The sequence below is a fragment of the Eucalyptus grandis genome, chromosome 6 (genome assembly GCF_016545825.1).
Source record: "Eucalyptus grandis isolate ANBG69807.140 chromosome 6, ASM1654582v1, whole genome shotgun sequence".
In the NCBI taxonomy this organism is placed as follows: Eukaryota; Viridiplantae; Streptophyta; class Magnoliopsida; order Myrtales; family Myrtaceae; genus Eucalyptus; species Eucalyptus grandis.
In genome coordinates, this window is record NC_052617.1 from 7,541,028 (window position 1) to 7,562,078 (window position 21,051).

Genomic DNA, 21,051 nt, shown 5'->3' on the forward strand with positions numbered 1-21,051 from the left:
GCAGGTGTTCTTTTTCTCTTTCTCGATTTAAGGAATTTTTGTTTTCTGTCTTTTAAAGTTTCGTTTTATTTTCCTGCTAAGGATAAAAAATGTGCTTTCGAATCCGGAGGAAATTGCTTGAAAAATACAAAATTTGATTAGTATCTTTGATCATAAGCCTCTTTTTTTTTTTTGTGGATTAATGTAATTGTAAGTGATTTCGTGCATCACTGTTGCTATCTTGTATGGATAGCATTTCTGAATTTTACTTACGAAAATCAAAAGATTCTCATTAAATTGACAATAAAGAGTCTTCATACATGCAAATATCAATGAAGCATCTCTATTCCAAAATTAAAATATAATAAATCATTGCTATGGATACAAATTTTTAAAATCACAAATGAATTACCACAAATTTCAAATTAATATACAATTCTAAGAAGGAACTTGATTTATTTTTTCTCTATGCCTCCAAAGAAAAGGAACTTGATTTTTTTTTTCTCTATGCCTCCAAAGAAAAGGCTCCAATTGGTTCTCGATTCTTGTTTCACAAGTTAGCTAAAAGTCCGATCTCCTCCAATGCCTTGCCTTCTCAAAACCATTAATACAGTTTTCGAAATCATATATCGTCCTGTCAATCTCTTCTTGAGTGTTCATCACGAACGGCCCGAGCTGCGCCACGGGCTCGCCCAACGGCTCGCCTCCGACCAAGATGAACCTCAAGGACTTGGCGGATTTGTTCCACACCTCGATCCCATCTCCGTGGCCGAGGAGTAGGAGGTGGTGGGCAGTGACGGGCGAGGATTTCGAGATCCCGAAGACCCCCTCGCCCTCGAGGATGTAGATGAAGGCGTTCCACGAGGTGGGTATTGGCTGCTGCAGGTGAGCCCCTGGTTTGAGGGTGAAGTCCAAGTACATGGTGGGTGTTCTTGTGTAGACAGGGGATTTGGCTCCTAAAGCCTCTCCTGCTATGACTTTCACTTTGATCCCATCTACTACAGCTTCTGCAATGTCTTTGCCTGATATTTCTTGGTACTTTGGTTCAGTCCTGCCATAGAAAAACCAGAGGTGGGAATCATTCTACTGTTAATGATAACTACTCGTGTTAACCCCATCAGCAATAAAGGCGATGCTTGATGAATGAAAAGCTTAGCTATCTAGACAAGATTTTTCCTACTTGGCAGACCACCATTAAGACTACAGGAGGAGAAAATTGCTGCTGCAGACCTAGACTGAACTCACATTTTGTGTTTGGAGGAGAGGTTGACCCAGAGCTGTAACCCTTTTTGAGTTCCTTGACTTGCAGGCATCTCGGAATGGACAATCCCCCTCCCCGCGGTCATCCATTGTAGATCACCGGGTCCTATCGTCCCTTTGTGCCCTTCGAAATCTTCATGTGTCACTGATCCCTGATACATCAACATCATTATTATTAGTACTTTTCACTTTTTAAGTATAACAATCAAAGTAATATTTAAAATTAGTTTTCGTGAGTGAAAATAAATTATCATTATTTGAAAAGAGAAATTTCTTTTATGATTGGACCATATGGGTGACCACTCGTAGGAGAAATGATGCATCTCATCATTATCATTAATTACAATGGGATCTGAATTCCCACACTAATGGCCCATGTAGGTACTCTAAATGATGAGTGGTGGAGATTAGGCAATTCCCTAACATGAAACACAAAGTACAAACACATGCTGGGCAAAGGACAAAACAAATAGATGCAAACTAGTTTTTTGGTCGTTTTAACACTTCCCGCGGCTCCTTCTGGGCTTTTAAGTGCATATGGTCGGTCAAACCTTGGACAAGAAAAAAGCTGTTGCCTTGCGTCTGTGAGGCGTGGCCTTTTGCATGCTCACCTAAAGTGGTTGCTTGCCGGCCACGCTCGCAAGCCATGAATACTAGAAATTTCCATCTATCGGTTTCACCGGTTTTGATGAAGTCATTCTTATTGGCTGATTCTCCTCCATGAGACAAGCCGGAACTCAATATGAAAACAACCTCATTGAAGACTTTTCTAGTTTTGCTCACTTCCTTCTAACAAACGTGATTAAACTCTCACTTTTATTGGTTTTTAAATGGACTTTTCATGCTTTTTACCAACTCAGGAATAGATTTATTGGACTTATAGGAGAGTCGAGAGTCGTCGAAATTGAACAAAACTTTCGTACCTGTAACATGTAGGTGACGGTCTCGAATCCTGTTCAGAGAAAGCAAAAGAATCAAAACAGAGTCCATGAAATATGTCTACACTTATAATCCACTCATATTGCTCCGTTTTCTTTTCAAGCATTCACCGACTCGCAAATCCATGATTCAAGAAGCCCAAGAAACACGAACCTCTGTGCGGATGGTCTGGAAATCCAGCAGGAGCAGTCACTGCAGACCAGAAAACCGGAAGAAATTAGAAAAGTAAAGAATTTGGAATTCTTATCCAGCATTGATCACAATTTTTGATTGAGTATCATCAGATGAACAAAAGAACAGAGAGAAAACAGAGACACCCCACCTGAAAATTCATCCAAGACAAGGAAAGGGTCGAAATATCTCAGCTCAAACCTGGAAACGCAAGACACCCTTTTAGCCAAACCGTTCGGATTCGCGTCACGAAGACGAAAGAAAATGAAGATCGAGAAGGATCGATTCCCATCTCTCCTTACCGGCCAATGCTTCTCCTGACGATGGCCCCGACGCCCTCGTGTTGAGGCCTGGCCAGGAACTTCCTGGCCACCAACCGCGGCTCGCTGATCTCGCAAGAAACTTCTCTCTCCGTCATCTTCTTCTCCTCTTGGTTCGGCTCGACCCTTCGGTGCAAGTGCTCTGTATTGGCGCTTGTGCTGGTGCTCGTGATCGAATTTTTGCTTTTGGTGAAGAAAAAGCTGGAGGCACTGGAGGGTATTTATAGGGAGGATTTGAAAAGAAAGGAGAAGGTTGGGACTGGTACAGTGACAGGTGTTCTTCTTCCTGAAACGGGGAAGGTCAAAGGGAAGCGTTCGGCTCGGCTGGCCGAGCGGGCCCCCACCGTGCTCGAGTTCGATCTCTCTCTCCGTGTGTATTAATTTTTGTGGATTTGAATGCCATGCAATGAGTGACGTCAGCATATCGTGGACGTGATGTCGGGGGGCGAGGGCTCTCGATCTGGACCGTCGGTTCGTGTCGCTGCGTCGGGATTCGATCCGTGACGAGCGGATGTCGTCGATGATGCGCTGGTCGCGTACAGAGTGGCCGGTGGGGCCCGCCGATTTCTATATTGTAAAGTGTTCTCCCCTCTTGTGGTATTCGTGGGATGTTCCTTTTTTCCGGATCGTCAGCGGCGGGGCGTGACATTAAATTTTTCATTTTTCGAAAAAAAAAAAATTTCGGGGACCAAAATATCCGGCAGTCTTTTTCTCCCATTTATACCACCCACCAAATGCTTCATTTGTTTCGACCAAAAAAAAAAGAATTCTTTATTTGCAGCTTTAAATAAATGTCGCGGCTTATATAGCGTGTTTGAAAAACACCCCGCTGCTTCAAAGTTCAACAATACAACAATTTATAGCAGTGTTCAGAAAATTATCTCACCTAGTTTTGAATTGCTAGAAATTTTAAATATATGTTATCAAACATTAGAAAGCACAAGATTTCATAGCATAGTTATAGTTGAGCTAATAGCTTATTAGGGCGCACATAACAAATTTTCTAAATCATAAATCAATTTATGGCCAAAAATTGATTTTTTAATTTATATTCCCAAAATAAGTTGCTAAGTACGTATTTAATAATAATTTAAAATTTCTGTTTCTAGAATAAAAATTCATTTGATAACAAAATAATTTTTCTATTTTTAAGAGCGTGGCGACTGGTGACTGGCGATCGGCGATCGGCTTACGGCATCCATCTAGTAGTGGGCGTCTAGCAATCGGTGTCCGGCAATGGGTGGCCGACGACGACTGGCGACAGGTGGCCCATATCCTATGAGTGATGGGTGAGCAATAACGATAGCGAAAGTGAACAATAAAAAGAGCATTCATTTATCATTTTCATTCCATAAATAGAAAAGCTAAAAAAATTTAGTTATTAATTTCTATTCTAAATCTATTTTTGAAATTGAAATTTGTCCTGAAATAGAAAAATAAAATTGTGTTACCAAACAGATTTCTATTATTAATGTATATCAGGGAATAGAAAAATAAAGAAATAGAAAAATGAAAATTTTGTCATACGTGTCCTCAGTCAAATTGAAACTTGAAGTTGACCAATTGGGATAGCTCGCCAGTTTTGTTAGGTTATTAATTGGTGTAGTGACATTGTTCATAGTTTACCATTTTCTAACCATAACTTTGACTCGTCGCTTTTTAGATATTGAATAGAAGAAAGTACAAAAAAATTTTGGACATTTTTTATTAGTGCTAATTTAGTCATAAACATTTTAATTTGATTGATTTAATCATAAATTTTTTCATGTCAATTGAATCTATCTAGTTAATTTGAGTTATAAATTAATGACGGTTGCCTACGATATTGACATTTTTTATAATATTTTAATTTATATATATTTTTATATATTCTTTATTTTTTTTCCTTTCATTTTGGTCAAGATGGTCGACAAGCCCTCGTCAATTGTCGGCAAAGGTCACAACTCTAGCCCAAGTCCTAGGCAAGAGCGACAACCCTTGACAACCAAAATGAAAGGGAAAAAAAGGAAAAATTAATTAAAATTCATTTTTTATTGTTAAAATTGTTTACATTGGTGTCAATCGTGTCACGTAAGAAGACTAACATTTACATTAGTGGTTATGATCAATATTGGCCGAAAAGAACTCAATTAGCTTAATACAATCGAAAGATTTATAATTGAATTAATATAAATGCAATGGGTTTGAGATTTTTTTTCCTTACTTTCATCATTTTGAGCATAACACTGACAAAAAATTAAAAAAAAAAAGAGTAAAACAGAAATTAATATAACTTTCGGAAAAACTTTGAAAATTTACATATATCCCGCATTTCAACATTTTAATATTTTGAAAAAAATTCAGGTTTTCCGTGTACGGATGCGCCCCGCAAAATTTGTGGAGGAAAACAGAACACGAGTCAGTCCATAAACGCCTTACTTGCTACTTTCCGAAATCCACTCAAAAGTTTAGACTTCTTTTTAGTGCAAAATATCTGAAACTCAGTTCGAAATACAAATAATAATATGGATAATCATATACAAATTTGCTGTAATCCTTTGAAATTTAAAGTATCATCTTTCGATTTGCAAATTTTAAAGGGACAGTCTTGAGTAGAAAAAATTAGTGATTCTTTACATACTCGAGATTGGCGTAATATTTTGATCCTGGGCTCCAATTCTAGAACTACATCAAATTTTTGACAAATAATTCGAGTTTAGTAAAATTGAACTTATTAAACAGATTTTTTTAAAAAAAGGTAAGTGAAAATTTTACAGATATAAATAAATAAATAAATAAATAAATAAATAAATAAATAAATCATACAAATTTGGCTCCTCGATATATGTCTACGGATGGGCATGGGATGCGAGGCCTCGACCCAACTGAGGTGGTTTTTCTTTACGAGAGACAATTAGCCAGGAAAATTGTGGGAAATGGGATGCGGATTTTGGCAAAGCGGGGCTGTAATAGGCTTGCCCCACTCTCTCTGTACATTTTACGATTTTCCGATCTATAAACATGAAACTTTTTCTTTATAAAACGACATGCTAATTGGACATTTTTAAGGTTCAGTTTGTTTCTCGAAAAATGAATAATTTGTAAAATATTTTTCTAATTATATCCCTTCAAATAATTAATTGATAAGAAATATTTTCATCATCAATAGCAATTAATGTCTAAATATTTCGTGAATAATGATAATACTATTTGTTTATTCAATTTCATAAAAAATATAAATAATTAGATGAGGAAAATATTTTTTAAATCATTGGTTCTTTACGGAAAAAAAATGGATCCAAAGCACTTTTTTTTATTGGTTGGTCCTTAGGAATTCAATTCATCCGTTCATCCTGCCCATATCTGGTCAACCAATCAAGGAAGTCACGTCGCCGTTACGCGTGCGGTCATCCTCACGACTCCTAAGCCTCGTATTTCCTCGTTGACCTAGTAGACCCCTTTTTAACGCTGCTTTGTTCGAGCACGTAATTTGATTCAAAGCTGAACACGTTAAAGAGCAGTGACATCGAAGTATCGTCCGCCGCATGTCACCCTCCTCCTCCTCCTCCTTCACCGACTCGACAACGTGAATTACGACAGGAGCGACCTAATTTCGTGTCGATAGCCGTTTGGAATCTAACTGCCTTAACTAAAGATCTTATCATATAATCCAAAATCCAACACATCACATTTGATGATGTTTTCAACACCTTACAAGTTGTCAAATCAGACGGAGTAATAAAATCGAGTCGAATTGACTAAGGCTAAATTGGATTTATCATGCATGCCTTATCCGTAGAAAATATATATATATATATATGGTTAATATAAAACTCGATGACCCTATATGGAGACTTGTATGATTTATTTTACCCAAATGCAATGTTTTCAAGATCATAATAGAGATTATATTAGATGGTCAAGCAATGAAATTTGATGGAGTCAACTAAATAGAATGGAGTTGCCAAAAAAAAAGAAAACCCAAAAAAGGAAGCTCGACTTTAGACCAATTAAACGGTGGATTGTGATTGGATTGAGTTAAAAATGATTCAATCCAAATTGATCAATTTAATTCATTGGGTAATACAAGTTTAGCATCAATTGCTAAAACACCTCCACATTTATCCTAAATTAAGAAACTTATATCTAAATTGAATAAGAACATGGAGCAAGCGAATTGTGAGATTAAATTATGGCAAGAAAGAGTTATAGATATATAGGTTGAATCTATTTGATATTTATATTATTTTGAATTTTACATTTTTAATTTATTTATAACTTATTTCCTGAATATGATTAATTTATATAATAATTCATTTAATCAGATATGAATTAAGAAATAGATTTAATAATCCATTTAGGCACACATACTCGTTGCTGTTGGCAGCGTAATTTCCCGGGTCCGGCTTTCCAAATAATGCACGCATGCGTCAGACTCACGTGATTCAGATGGACTGCAAATGGTGAGGGGAGAGCTATCAATTGGGTCCCACGAACTCCCGAACCCCCGAGTGGGCCCCAACAGACAACGTTAACCAGGGGCAACATGGGAGTCCTGTGACGTCACTGCTGGAGAAGCATGACGAACGAAAGGCTCGTCCCTGGTCGGGGCCCCGCCCACGTCACCGGATCATCACCATCCCGTCACGCCGGGCGGGGTCAAAAGTCCGGAGCCCCTCGGATTTAAAGTCCAATCGCTTTCGTCGCCGTCGCCCACAAGCAAAAGCGGAATAGCGGATCAAAGTTTTGCCAATTTCCAACGTTTTTTCTCAACGGTTTCGTGTGACAAAGGGAAGAACGTTGGAAGTTGCACGTCTTCGTTTCTTTTCGGTCGTTGGAAACCACAGGAGGACGTCATATTTGCGTTGCTTTCCTGTCACTCCCTTCGGCCCCATTCATTTCAGTGATTTCACCACAAAAGCTAAGTAAACACACGCTTAGAAAAGGAAGATCTCAAGTGTAGCCCGGGATCCCGTCTTCAGCCCGGGCTCGAGAGGCTTGGACTCAATCGACAAGGTCTCATATGCAAGCGTCGGGGGGTCGAGTAATGTTTTGGAAAGTGATTTGTAATTTTTGAGATTTGACATTGGCTATAAAAGAATTACTGTCGACTTGTTTTTTCTAAGGCATCTAGATATTGAAAAATTAGAAAAATATTTATTGACGGTGAATCATTCGCGGCGAATGAATCTTTAATCATGCATTTGTTGTTGTATGCTAACGAGTGAAGACATTGTGAACATTAATGGAATATACTTAGGCTAAACCTTCCATCCCCAAAAGAGAAGACAACATTTGGTCCCTCACGCACTGGTCAATCACATCTGTTGATTATGTGAATCTCGCCTGAGAAAATTCAATGATTGTTGATTGCATGTGATCCATAATGCATCACAGGCTTGGAAGAATATTATATTTCTTCACCAATGCGATAGCTGATAAAAGTACATGTACAATCATAATAAGCACATGAGGCTGCATTTTAATACAAAATTCATATGGTGCAAGCTGGCAGAGATGATTGAGCTCAGTTTGCCATGCCGCATGGACCCAGTTCCTTTTTGAAAAAAAAAGAAGAAAAATTAAGAAAGACAATGAGCAACCGAGGAAGGTTCACGGACACTCATTGCCTTGAGGTCTAAGTCAAAGGAAATTACTGGAAAGCTCCCAAGTTGCTTATTAGATTAGCTGAAAAAGTCACCTTTTTCTCTGTCTTCGATTGAAGAAAGCGTGCTTTTTTATCCAAGCTTTTGATTCGTGAATCACAAATATTAACATATTTTGTGCATGATTCCCATGCTTGCGAATCGAGCCACCAATCAAAAAACTGGTCAGAGAAAATTTTCTCCAACTGGAGATGGAAGAAAACACGACTTATCAAAAGTGCATTAAGGTATGCAATTCATGATAATGGTCAGCAACTCTTTTATGTTTTAGGGTGACAAATCCATGTTGTGGTCAACTACTCCTTTAAATCGGGTTGAGCATGCTCTCATTGCCTTAAAAATTGCTGTTGATTTGGTGGTCCACGTTAGAGCTATCAAATGGTCAAGTTTAAATTGACCTATTTTATTTAATAACCTTTACTTGATCCTTACTCAATTCAATTCATATTACTAAAATGCATCCATTTTTAATCCAACCGACGAAAACCTATATCCACCTAATTGACCAACTTTAAGTTCTTCTTGTGTATATATAATTTGGATCGAACACATTCATATTTAATCTAACCCTTGAAAACCCGTATCTGCCTAATAACCCACTTTAAGCTCTTCATATGTATATGTTGTTAAGATAAAATTGATGTTTCGATTATGAGATGCTAAAGAGTTGACTTTTAATATTGTATAGAATTTTTAATATTTGTATTGACACGTAAGGAAAATGAGAGAAAGTTAGTAATTGGCAGAGAATTTATAAAATCATAGCAATAATCATTGTGAAGGAATTGAAATTTCAATTAGTTGAAATGAAAGGTATTGATTAAGATGATTTATATTGACCATGGAGATAGGAATATTATGTAAACATAGCAATGCCAAATGCAACCAAGGAAAGTACTCCAATAGCTAACAAACAAAACTTACAAGATTTATATAATATTTTGTGGGGGAGGGGGAGAGGAAGTTGTCTTGAAATAATCAATAAGGGTGAAGTCAAGCTCATTTTGTGGGCTCACAAACATTTCATTAAACTTGGAACAGTTCAAGAAAGTCCGCTATTTTTCTAAGAGGGCGAAGCGAGTGTTATAGAGAGGGCTAAGTTTTAGTAAATTGAAAACCCATTTAACGTCATTTTTTTTTTTGGGTTTTGTCAATGAACCCCATTTTATAAATATAATTAACACATCTAATAATTCAGCCCATTAAATACTATTTAGGAAATAGGTCTATTACCCATTCTGATAGGTCTAGTCGATGTATGCCTCATCAAGCAAATGGTTTGCCAATGTCCTCGATGCATTGAGCTTGGATCTAAGCAAGAATTTTCCCTTGTTCAGGACAATCACGTCACCTTATTGCGGAATTGTTGCGTCGTAGCGCGTTGTTACTCCCGCCGTTCATCCATATAATCTGGAACTCGGCCACTTCAGTAGCCAAGCATTCATCAAACAACCTCGTCAAAACTCAAAAGCGCGATGCCCCTATTGGAGTTCGCAATAGAGATGCAGCTTCGCCAACGAATACCAAAAGTGGAAACTCTTGAAGAAAGACATTTTTCTTTCCCTAAAACGGAGACAACACGACTTCAACTGCAGGTGGGCCTTGAGCGAGCGTCCAGGCCCAACGGAGTAGACGGCGAGAGGCCCATGGGCCCAAAAGAAATCCACCTTCTCGGCGCGCGCGTCATCTTCCTCGTCTTCCTCCCCCTTCAGCTCGTCGATCGCGCGGGGTTTTGCAGTCGCTAAAACCCTACTCTCAACCGGAGCAAGGAAAAGTGCAGTGAAGCGACGAGGTTCCGAGGCCAGGGACGCAGTAGCGAAGCTCGAGGTCTTCGTCGAACCTTCTCGCGGGGCTGAACCACTTCGCGAGCGGCGGGCGAACTAGGGACCGGTCGGAAGTTAGGAGTCGAGCGGCTTGGCCTCTTACGGTGAGTAACCCCAGCAACAACAGCCTGCATTCGCTAGTTTGAAATTATCGTCGTGCTGTAGAGTTGTTAATTGGCCAGAACATGCGAGTGACTGTCGGATAGGAGATGATGATGCTTGCTTATTGTCGGATTGATGTGCGCGCTTGCTTTTACGGTTGTTGCTCTGAATCCTCGCAGTGCTCTCATTTCTCGTGCTCTTTTCTGCCCTAGCTTGAAATCTTTCATTTCCTACGTGTTAATGTAGGAGTAGTTAAACGTGGTATTAACCATTTAGGACGTACGTGACTTTGTTGGGTGCTGTAAGATCAGAGGGTTTAAGTTCCTCGTACTTTACAGGTTAATCGGCTCTTCCAGCGGTGGGTGTAAGATTAGTTTTTGATAGCTTTTCTTGTCTGGGTCTGTTGGTTTTTCCTTCTATCGGTGAGGATCCGGTTAGATTTCTCATTGGTGTTGTGTCTGTTGGAGTTGTTCTAGGAAATGTCTGCTGAGGCGAAATTAAGGGTGAAGCTAAAGAAGAAGCTTAAACCTGCCATTCGGAATCCAAAGAAGCTTGGAGAAGGAAATGTTGTTGCTGTGAATCAATCTTCTCACAAGGACGATAAAGTTTTCAAGAGAGGGAAGGAATTGAGGAGGGATGGGAAATCGAATTCGAGCATGGTAAGTGAAATTAGACTTGCAACTTCTGATAGGAGAAAGAAGCGGATTTATGCTGGAAGGGACAAGGATGGGGAGGAAACGTCCCAGGATCATAGAGAGCCAGCAGAGATGAAGTCTTCATTCAGAAAGGGACAGAAGCAGTTGGAACGCAACTCTGTTTTAGGAAAAGGCAGTAAAGTATCACATCGCACCATGTGGGCTTCTGGCAGAGCAAATGATGCGGTTTCCGACGGTCAGGATTCTTCCTTGAAGTTCAAGAGGAAAGGGAAAAAAGTTGAAGTTTCCAGCACAAATCTGAAAACCAAGATGAAGGAGGCGGGGAAGAAGAATGATGCTGGTGGAACTGATTTGTCGAGGAAGCATATGAAGGGCAAATTGGAGGCAGGCAAGCGTTTGAGCCTGCTTCAGAACAAGTGTATGGACCCTTCTCCTCCAAAACTTGTTACGAGAAGGGCATCGAGAAAAGTAGGCAATGATGATAATCCTGTTGTAAAGGAAGACCAGCCCAAGAAGAGGAAGCGTATACGCTTAGATCCATATGACACTTCGAATAAGCGGCTAGATGACACCATACTCATTGAGGGTAAGCATATAGTCTGTGTTCCTTTTTTCTTCTTAAATATATTGTTTTCCCAGATGAATGGTAAAAGAATGTTGCTTGTCCATGTGAATGCACATATTTGTTTGAGGGCCGAGTCTGGGGTTCGTGAGATACTAGGCTATAATTGCAAAGTCTTTGCTTTGTAGTATAAAGTGTGAAATTTTACCATAGGATGATAGGATTGTCCAAGTGTATAGATATTTCATGCACGTGAAAGTATTCTTTCAGTTGTCAATGTTCTGTGGAAGTTGGATCTTTGTAGTTATACATAACCATTGGTTGCTCAAAAGAAATTTCTCTAGGCTTCTTGTCTCATTAATTCGGCTTCAGGCACCCTCTGTTTTGGCTATTCCTTTAGCTAAAGGCAATAGAATCACATTGCACTGCATTTTATTTTTTCCGATAAAGAATGAATCTTATCTGAAGATTCTCAGCCTTCAGATTTTGGATCTATTTAAGACATATCTTATTGCGAAACACTGAACAATGCAATGCCTATTATGAACAGGCAACGTGAAGCTACCATTATTGCTTGTCTTTTTCTTTGTTTGATTTTTTTTTTTTTTTTTTTTTTAATTTCTGCAAAGGGATTATGTCTACTGTATTTAGGTTGCTTGGTAGTTAATGGATGTTGAGAAGACTATTTTATTATCTTATTTTTGAAATCAAAATTAAAAGCTCAGTGCTGATGCCTGTGTTTTATTGGTAAGCTGTTGCTTTGGCTTTGTTTTCCCCTTTAAAAACTTATGCCTGTAAAAATGCATATTTCATTTTTGACCATTCCTTTTTGTGCTTTCCAGAAAATACCAACGAGAGCAAAGGCCCTGAAAAGAATGTTGAGATGTCAAAGAATGCCCAGTTCCGTGCAATACAGCCTAGCCCCTCTATCCTTTCCTTTGTTGAGGATAATGTACTTGATTATAGCAAAACTCCTTTCCTTTTCATTTGCAATTTTGCACTCAAATGTTTCTTTCCTGATGCATGGACCAACTTTGCGTATCCTGTTAACAGCTGCTTGGGCGTAGACGAACAATTGAGCTTCGGAGGGCTGGCTACAACGTGGATCTTTCTGCCCCTTTGGACAACATACCCGTCTCAACGAGTTCTGAAAGAGAGAGGATTGAAGAAAATGTAAGTTTGCATATGTAGTTATATATATATAACTATATGTCAGTCTCCAAAATGAGCTAAACGTTTACATAATGGCGCCTGAATTTTCATGTGATGCATTAAAGATTCATAGCATTGCTGACCATAATTACAGGTGTTCAGGAACAAATTAAGCTTTTTTGCTGCTGCAAATGTCTCATCATCATTTCCAAGCCCAGAGCTTCCAGAGATTGCATTTGCAGGTAAATTGTCATCTCTCATCCTCTCAGTGTTCTTGATTAAACACCACCCTTTGAGGTGTACATTTGTTTCCTCACTGCATTCAACTGTCTTCTGTCACTCTCGCACAATTATATTGGAATGTTGTATACAAACAATTTTTCTTTGCTTGGATGTGGTTGTGTCATAACATGTTGCATAGGCAACTTTCCTAGTGGACCGGTTGTTTTCATCCGGTAAATGTACTCTTTGGAATCTGGATAAGTTAGACTTCTGGGTCCAAACTTTCTCATATAATGATGGTCCTTTTGAAGCTCACCATGTATTTCTTTAATTAATCTATTGAACCTTGTCTTGCTTGGTTGTAGACAGTTTGCACTCTTTGTAAATTCTGTGTTGCTCTTATATTGTTTGGATTGTTAATATGATTTGTTTTCCACGGTAGGTTGAAAGGCATTCGATGTCTAGAAATAATGAATTTATTTCCTTCTAGTCCAATAATGTCATCCAATTAGTTCTTGTGAAATGTGTTGCTTCCTTCTGATAGGAAGGTCAAATGTTGGAAAATCATCACTATTAAATGCACTCACCAGACAATGGGGTGTTGTTAGGACGTCAGATAAGCCTGGACTTACTCAGGTTTCATCATTTTCTCTGAACTTGCAAGTTAATTAGTTGAGATACTTCTTCCTTTGTCGACAATCTTGATTCGTTTGCAGACGATTAATTTCTTCAACCTAGGATCCAAGCTCTGCTTGGTAGATTTGCCTGGATATGGCTTTGCTTATGCAAAAGAAGAAGTCAAAGATGCTTGGGAGGAGCTTGTAAGTAATGCAAATTGACTTTCAGCCTCAGCAATATAGCTTCAAAATATTTTACCTATATTTGTCCATTATTAAACTAATGGTAGGAGCAGCATGCTATTGTACGGTTCAAGTGTTGATAGGTTGTTTGAGTGTATATTAGTAATATACTGTTGTTTGCAGGAAGCATGATGTAGTAAATGGGGATTTTACACTGAAATTAATGGTCAATAAGCCAAAACTGAATGAATCAGCCAGGTCGAGCTTTGATGATACTTTAAGATCTTGAGCAAATACGGAGTCCTCAAAATTAGAGAAATAGGATGTGTGAGACAAGTTTGAAATTATTATTTGACTGATTCATCATTTGATGTTCCCTTTAGTTAATATCTGTTTTGAAGTGCACTAATTTTAAATATCTGAGCAGTTGTGGTTTACCTCCATCTGTTTCATAGGTTGAAATAGAAAATTAGGTAGAGCTTGACATTCTCCATCTGGTTAGTGTAGAAGAAGATTTCTTATTGAAGTTGATCATCACATTTGCTATTGTTTCAAGAGGAACTGTGGAAGGGATATGTGGGATAAGGGCCATTATAGGTTTCATCTGAATTGCAATGAGACATGGTTTCCATTTAATGTCAATTTGTCTGAGTCCTTATTCATATTTTAGAAATTTAAATTTGTTCTTATGCAAGTCCATGCTAAATTATCGTCATTAATCTGCAAAATGTTTTTGATATTTATGTGGTAATCACTGATCGCTTTGTTGCAATTTCTAGGTAAAGGAATATGTCTCCACAAGAATCGGCTTGAACCGAGTTTGCTTACTTATTGATACAAAATGGGGTATGAAACCGAGGGATCATGAGCTCGTTAATTTGATGGAAAGGCATGTGCTCATCCTCTGTTTTTGGATGTCGTCTAGTTTTCTAAATTGCCCGGTGTGGTTTTTCTACAGTGACATGTTCCGGTCTTTTACAATTTCTTTCTTGTTGTCACATCTATTGCCATGTCTTCATGATGATAAAATCACTAGTGTGGATAAGTTTCTTGTGCTATATGACTTCATTGAGCAGTGAAGTCTCTTGTAACTGTGGCAAGACACTACTGTGAGTTGACTTATACTTACATTGCCTGAGTTGCTTGTCACCTGCATCTAAATTGCTTTTCCATGTCCACCTCATACATAGAGAATCAATTGGTGGTGAGAAATATTATGCACATGCTGAGGTTAAAAAGAATTCTTGTTTGTTTGTAGATCTCAAACTAAATATCAGATTGTTCTAACCAAGACAGATCTGGTGTTTCCAATTGATGTGGCACGCCGTGCCATGCAAATTGAAGAGGTTATTAATGTACAAATTTTCATCAGCTTTTACTTTACGCCAGATATATCCTGTGAAACCTAATATTTTGAGTGCTTCTAAAATGCAGAGTCTGAGCTCAAACAAGTCCATCATTCAACCTGTGGTATGAAATACCCATGTGATTGGGAATAGAATTTGTCAGTGATGTCTTTCGACTGAGAAGTGATTATTTCTCCTTGCTTTCACTTCAGATGATGGCGAGCGCAAAGTCTGGAGCTGGTATAAAAACCCTAAGAACTGTGCTTGCCAAGATTGCTCGATTTGCCAAAGCATAGTATTGATTGAGGTAACTTCTATCCTTGGATGACTGTAAATAACTTGCATGTGGTTAGTATTAGTCTTAGGAGTAAAAGTCTATCATGGTTTGTGGTATAGTTATATTAGTAAAATCTTGACGCAGGTCTTCTAATTAATTGTTGAATACCTTGGCATCTAGCTAATTTTATCTGAATCCACTGATTATCACGTTGGTGATCTGATTATGTTTTGGTTTTGTCTTTGAACCAGCTCAAATGTTGCCTGCAGCAAACCAGGGAAAGAAGTTGGGTAGTGCTGTGTGTTATTGTCTCTAGGTCAGTTTTCATCGATGTCACAGGCTTGGCCAACTATTGATGCTGGGTTCTGGGCCTTAAATGGGGTTGGCATTTCTTCCCTTTCCCTTTCTTGTAAGGGCTGTATGGAGAGTTGGAATTTGGATGTGCAGTTACATCTTCACCTAGATTGGCGTAATGGTAGCGAGAGGGCTTGGCTTCCTCTGCTGGAGCACCAGACCCATATGAAGATTGCAAAAGGGACAGAGCTCCCTACTTGCGCATTTGGTAAGGCTGTATTTGGCAGCCAAATCATCTTCGCCATGTGCGAGTACCGCAGGAATTGGTACTGGGAATGATTTCTTTGGGTTTTTCATAAGTCCATTTCTGTTTTAGTTTTCAACCGGTGACAAGAAAAATTTCACCCAGGAATTCAAAGTTGTTAACCTTCCTTTGTGGTTTATAGAAACTTGTAGAGGCTGTAATTTTTGTGAGCAGGCAGTAGTAAAGTAAAAAGCACGATTCAGTTTATATCAAAGTCATGATGGCGAATTCCTTTATATATATATTTTTCAATCCAAATAGCAGCTGACATGAGAATATTTAGTATACTGCATCTTAAAGCTGTTCATCACTACTTCATGTGAACAGATTATGACAAAAATCGTCCTCTTGATATTTAGCAATACTGCAGCATTTTGTTGTTGGGGGATGTATGGATTATAAGGATCAATGTGCTTAATCGTTTATCTGTTGGGTTTTAAAAGTTTTGCACAAGTAGACATGCTTATCTCGTGCAAGGTTCGTTCATATCTTAGATTCGCTTTCCATCTCAGTTGCTTGTGAAAATCTGAGCCCGAAGATCATGTTGTGTCCAATTATAAAACAAACGCAAGGTTGGCACCTTTTCATTTAATGATGTGCGGGAGCAGTACCCAGTCAATGTCCTTTAGAATTTTGGATTACAAAGAGTATGAATCTTCAATGGGTCCCTCATTAATGTCTTATTTCTTTCTATTCAGAATGATAAGTCTGAATTACAAAAAAGAGGGAAATTACAAGGTAGGTGACTTCAGTACATTTGGCAAATTGTGTGACTCGTATATGTTCCAAATGCTAGTTTATAACTTCATAGAGGATCTTCATATTTTCTATTCCTACTCTTTGGCTGATGTTGTTTAGAGGACTATAACAGATGATGGATTCTAGGTGCGTTTGGGAGTGGCCTTTAGAAGGAACTTTGGACACTCAAAGCTCCTTGCGGCAAATAGAGAGTGTTTGGTGAATTTTCTTTTAACCTCATTTGGGAAATGTGAGCCTTCTTGGCATGCTAGGATGGGGGGGGGGGGTGTGTTGTGGGGATTAATTAAGGCTCGGCATGCTGAGCTGAGGGGGTTAATGAAAAAACTTTCTTCCCAAATTATCCTTGCTAATTTTTCGTTTTTCGATTTTGCCCTCGATGACTATTCATCTTCTTATTGTCCAGCTCGGCATGGCTGTGAGTAGTTGTCGGTGAAGGGGAGGCAGTCGTTGACGAAGGGTAGGTGGTCGGGTGACCCTGGCAATGGTCACGCGACCCGCCATGCCACGACCTTCATGTGGAGATCGCCGGGGCTATGTGACCCTCACCGAACTGCCTACCCTTCGCCAAACCACAAGGCTTGCTCTTCCCATACAATTGCCTATCCTTGACAAGCCAACTCTTCTTCTTCTTCTTTTTTAAAAACAAAAGTCTTTTGCAAATGTAATTTCTCCAAATGCTATTTTGCTCGAAAGTACTTCACAATGAACTTTTACGATACAATTTACCAAACACAATTTACATTTTGAAAAATTATTTTAACTCGAGGGCTTTTACATTTTCCCAAAGACTTTCCCCAAAAGCCTTCCTTAACGCACTCTGACCGGAGATGAGTTAGATTATTGGATGTTGTGAAGAGCAGAACTTCACAGGCAAGAGGGAGGATTTTGTTTGCCATAGAAGGCACCTTTTGCATTTGCACAAACTGATGATGTTCTTCCTCCTTCTCTTCCATCATACTCCAAGTTGATGTCTCGAAGTTCGATGCCTGTGCATGGAGCAGCTGGGCTGCAATTTATATTTACTGCGACTAACGAACTTGAAGTGCCTTCGGATGTTTCTGAACCTAACCTCACTGATTTTAACTCGTGAGGACTTCAGGAAGGACGCCAAGAATGAACATCGTCAGTATCTTGTGTTGTCATGTTCCCGCAAGTATGATAACCGACAGTCTCGTACAACGAATTAATTGAAACTGTTATATTAGCAGGTTAGCAGAGTATGTATGCTTTTTCCCGTGTTGAGAACTTATAGGCAACTTCATATTCACACCATTCTAGCAGGTAGGTAATCACCGGATGATATTTTTCTTCCCCTTTTAAATAGGTAAAGTAAAATATCCCTGGACGTCATAACATGTAGAGTCTATGTGTATATGCGTGTGCAACCATGACTGTGATTTTCATATGAATACTTCCATGAAACTTTTCCCTCTATTCTCCCGTTTGGTGTATCGCATGAAGGTGATCTTCTAGTAGGTGCAAAATGTCGTGCATGTTGCTAAAGAGAAGGGATACCTGGGGGCTACATGTTTTTGAAGGGCAGTACTGCTGATCAATGATGATAGGATTGCCAGCATCTTTGACGAAGATGTCTTGAAAGGTGATGTCTGTAACAACGCCTTGGTATGAGGGAGCCTTCGTTTTGATCCGCAAGGCATTCATAGTTCCGGTGAAGGTGCTGCTCCCTAAGAACACATTAGTTACCGGGGGTTCATTTGGCGAACCTCCGAGGCTCCCAATGCTTACCCCGTGCCCAGGCCCACAAGCAATCCCTGTCATTTTTATGTTTTCGCTTCCAGGCCCTAGAGATATGCAGTCGTCTCCGGTGCCTATGGCCGAATCTCTGATGGTAATGTTGCTGGAGAAAGCCATGTGGATTCCATCAGTATTTGGGCTGTCCTTAGGAGCTGTTATGGTAACGTGCTCAAAGGTCACGTCTCTGCAGGAGAAAAGATTGAAGTGGAAGTTCTTGCTGTTGAGCGATGTCACGTCGTGAATCCACGCGTTCGTTACGAAATCAAATCTCATCGTCTGGTGAAAATAGACGCCCAGCGGAAGAAATTCACACACAACGTTAGTGCTTTTAACTAGGCTTCTAAATCTGTGAAATGGGTGTTCTCAACTTAAGGAAAGCTGTAAAAAATTAGGGAAGGGAAAGAAAGAAAAGAAACATACCACTGGGAGTGCCTTGCAATTGGGGTTTTTGCTGCAGTCATTATACGGCCAAGAAGCAGCTCCTTGGCCATCAAGCACTCCTCCGGTAATCGTCAGCCTATCAATGAACCTGAATGTAATCCAATGGTCGATACCGAGTTGAGGGCTATTAGAAGCTCTCAGAGCCCCTTTGATCAGAAATGCTATCGCGCCATTGCAGGGACCCGTGAGCACCACTGGACCCAACAGGTAAGTTCCGCTTGGGATTACGATGACATTGGTCCCTTTGGAGCGGCAAGCTCCATTCCAGACATCATATAAAGCCTATAAAAATCATATGCTTAGTATCTTGCATTCTGTGGAAGCAAAAGGACCTGCAAAGATTCATGCAGTGACAAGTAAAATGTAAATGGTGTCGAATTACTTTTTTATTGTCAGTCTTTCCATCACCAACTGCTCCAAAATCTTTGATATTGAAGACAGCGTGTGCTTGCGCTTGATTCTTAGCGAGTGCCGACAAAAGCATGAGCATCAGCAAGCTCATGATTGGACAGGTCAATCTCCAACTCATGAGCAACAGCAGGGATATCAATACGAGGAAGAGATGTATAATTTTTGTGACTACCATTTTAAAAAGTACATGAGGTTTTTATAGGCTTTATAAGATGACTAATAAAGGAAAACGGATAGGCTTTAGCTATCTCACGCCTCTAATAGTCAGCAACAGGAGGACTGGCTTTGGTTTTCTTATTTTGTACTTTCCAGTTCGAGGAACATAGAGAAATCCAACTGTATGCCTAAAGGCTGCATTGAAAATAAAATTTGGATAAGAACAATATCAGTTTAGCCTTATCATCGCCATGTAAGATAAAGAAAATAATAAAAGAACGATGCTAACATTTTCCATTAGTCAAGTAGGATGAAATTGATAAAGGGATTCGATTACACTAATTTGATATGTTCTAGGACTTGGTTGTATTTATTGTAAATTTTAGTAATAAGTTAACTAGTAAGGTAACAAAATGTTACAATAAATTATAACGGAGGCATAAAAGGAAAATGGAGAATCTCCAGCATATCTCTTGTTTCTAACAAGCAGCAACATTATGACTGAATTTGGTTTCCTTATTCTGTACTTTCCAGTTTGAGAGACATGAAGAAATTCAACTGTCTGCCTTAAGCCCGTAAGTAATATATTGTGGAAATGGAGTCAAGTAGGATGAAATTGATAAAGGGATTCGATTACACTAATTTGATATGTTCTAGGACTTGGTTGTATTTATTGTAAATTTTAGTAATAAGTTAACTAGTAAGGTAACAAAATGTTACAATAAATTATAACAGAGGCATAAAAGGAAAATGGAGAATCTCCAGCATATCTCTTGTTTCTGACAAGCAGCAACATTATGACTGAATTTGGTTTCCTTATTCTGTACTTTCCAGTTTGAGAGACATGAAGAAATTCAACTGTTTGCCTTGAGCCCGTAAGTAATATATTGTGGAAATGGAGTCAATAGGATGAAATTGATAAAGGGATTGATTACACTAATTTGATATGTTCTAGGACTTGGTTGTATTTATTGTAAATTTTAGTAATAAGTTAACTAGTAAGGTAACAAAATGTTACAATAAATTATAACGGAGGCATAAAAGGAAAATGGAGAATCTCCAGCATATCTCTTGTTTCTAACAAGCAGCAACATTATGACTGAATTTGGTTTCCTTATTGTACTTTCCAATTTGAGAGACATGAAGAAATTCAACTGTCTGAAAAAATTTATTGACGTGGGCGCCAATAATGCCACGTAAGATTATTAGTGCTGATGTGGATAATTTTTTATTTTATTTTATTATTTTTTCTTTCGCTTTATTTTTTATATCAAGTTTTTTTTTGGTCGGTTTTTTTATATCAAGTTTGGTGAGGGCTAGCGATCCTTGCTGACTAGGAGGGTTGGTTGGCAATTCTTGCCAAGCTTGGAAAAAAAAGGGAAAGAGAGAAAGGAAAAAAGAAAAGGAAATAAAAGAAACTTCATAAAAATTTTAGAAAAAAAAAATGCAAACTCTTTATGCCAGCGTCGATTGTGCCACATAAAATCATCGGCATCTACATTAGCAATTTTTCATTTAAAATTAGAAGAATCAACTCAATTGATAAAATATACAAATTTTTAATATTCAATTGGTAAAATTAAAATATTTATAATTAAATTGGCAAAAATGTAATAGGTTTAAGACTTTTAAACAATTTTTCCTATGTTGATTTACATCAATACTGATGCAAAGTAA

At 38.6% G+C, this 21,051-nt stretch overlaps 3 protein-coding genes across 4 annotated transcripts; 1 reads left to right on the plus strand and 2 right to left on the minus strand.

The window, feature by feature from the left end:
• Positions 1-436: 436 nt before the first annotated feature.
• On the minus strand, positions 437-2,869 carry LOC104448166 (pirin-like protein). Its single transcript, XM_010061953.3, has 6 exons — positions 2,652-2,869; positions 2,501-2,550; positions 2,332-2,370; positions 2,163-2,191; positions 1,225-1,391; positions 437-1,030 (listed from the first exon to the last, which is right to left on the minus strand). Exons 1-6 carry the CDS (start codon positions 2,765-2,767, stop codon positions 541-543), a joined length of 891 nt encoding a protein of 296 aa, XP_010060255.2. The 5' UTR covers positions 2,768-2,869; the 3' UTR covers positions 437-540.
• A 7,142-nt stretch (positions 2,870-10,011) lies between these two features.
• On the plus strand, positions 10,012-16,092 carry LOC104451300. Of its 2 annotated transcripts, XM_010065997.2 has the most exons (12): positions 10,012-10,241; positions 10,716-11,481; positions 12,300-12,409; positions 12,511-12,630; positions 12,764-12,851; positions 13,376-13,467; positions 13,548-13,652; positions 14,411-14,520; positions 14,890-14,977; positions 15,066-15,101; positions 15,190-15,284; positions 15,506-16,092. In XM_010065997.2, exons 2-11 carry the CDS (start codon positions 10,719-10,721, stop codon positions 15,271-15,273), a joined length of 1,596 nt encoding a protein of 531 aa, XP_010064299.2. In that variant the 5' UTR covers positions 10,012-10,241; positions 10,716-10,718; the 3' UTR covers positions 15,274-15,284; positions 15,506-16,092. The 2 variants fall into 2 exon arrangements, 1 of the variants encoding a protein (XP_010064299.2); XR_005552361.1 differs by lacking the exon at positions 15,506-16,092 and having other exon boundaries at positions 14,411-14,477.
• Positions 16,093-18,042: 1,950 nt separating this feature from the next.
• On the minus strand, positions 18,043-19,309 carry LOC104451301 (exopolygalacturonase). Its single transcript, XM_039314281.1, has 3 exons — positions 19,190-19,309; positions 18,787-19,089; positions 18,043-18,642 (listed from the first exon to the last, which is right to left on the minus strand). The coding sequence occupies exons 1-3, from the start codon at positions 19,307-19,309 to the stop codon at positions 18,043-18,045; spliced, it is 1,023 nt and encodes a 340-aa protein (XP_039170215.1).
• Between the last annotated feature and the right edge of the window lie 1,742 nt (positions 19,310-21,051).

Coding starts and splice junctions, on each gene's coding strand:
- LOC104448166 (XM_010061953.3), bottom strand. CDS start 2,767: ATGACGGAGAGAGAAGTTTCTTGCGAGATCAGCGAGCCGCGGTTGGTG. Junction 2,551..2,651: donor GTCAGGAGAAGCATTGGCCG/GTAAGGAGAGAT, acceptor TTGCGTTTCCAG/GTTTGAGCTGAGATATTTCG. Junction 1,392..2,162: donor CCGTCACCTACATGTTACAG/GTACGAAAGTTT, acceptor TTGATGTATCAG/GGATCAGTGACACATGAAGA.
- LOC104451300 (XM_010065997.2), top strand. CDS start 10,719: ATGTCTGCTGAGGCGAAATTAAGGGTGAAGCTAAAGAAGAAGCTTAAA. Junction 13,653..14,410: donor AAGATGCTTGGGAGGAGCTT/GTAAGTAATGCA, acceptor TGCAATTTCTAG/GTAAAGGAATATGTCTCCAC. Junction 14,978..15,065: donor GTGCCATGCAAATTGAAGAG/GTTATTAATGTA, acceptor TCTAAAATGCAG/AGTCTGAGCTCAAACAAGTC.
- LOC104451301 (XM_039314281.1), bottom strand. CDS start 19,309: ATGAGCTTGCTGATGCTCATGCTTTTGTCGGCACTCGCTAAGAATCAA. Junction 19,090..19,189: donor GAAAGACTGACAATAAAAAA/GTAATTCGACAC, acceptor TGATTTTTATAG/GCTTTATATGATGTCTGGAA. Junction 18,643..18,786: donor ATTGCAAGGCACTCCCAGTG/GTATGTTTCTTT, acceptor TATTTTCACCAG/ACGATGAGATTTGATTTCGT.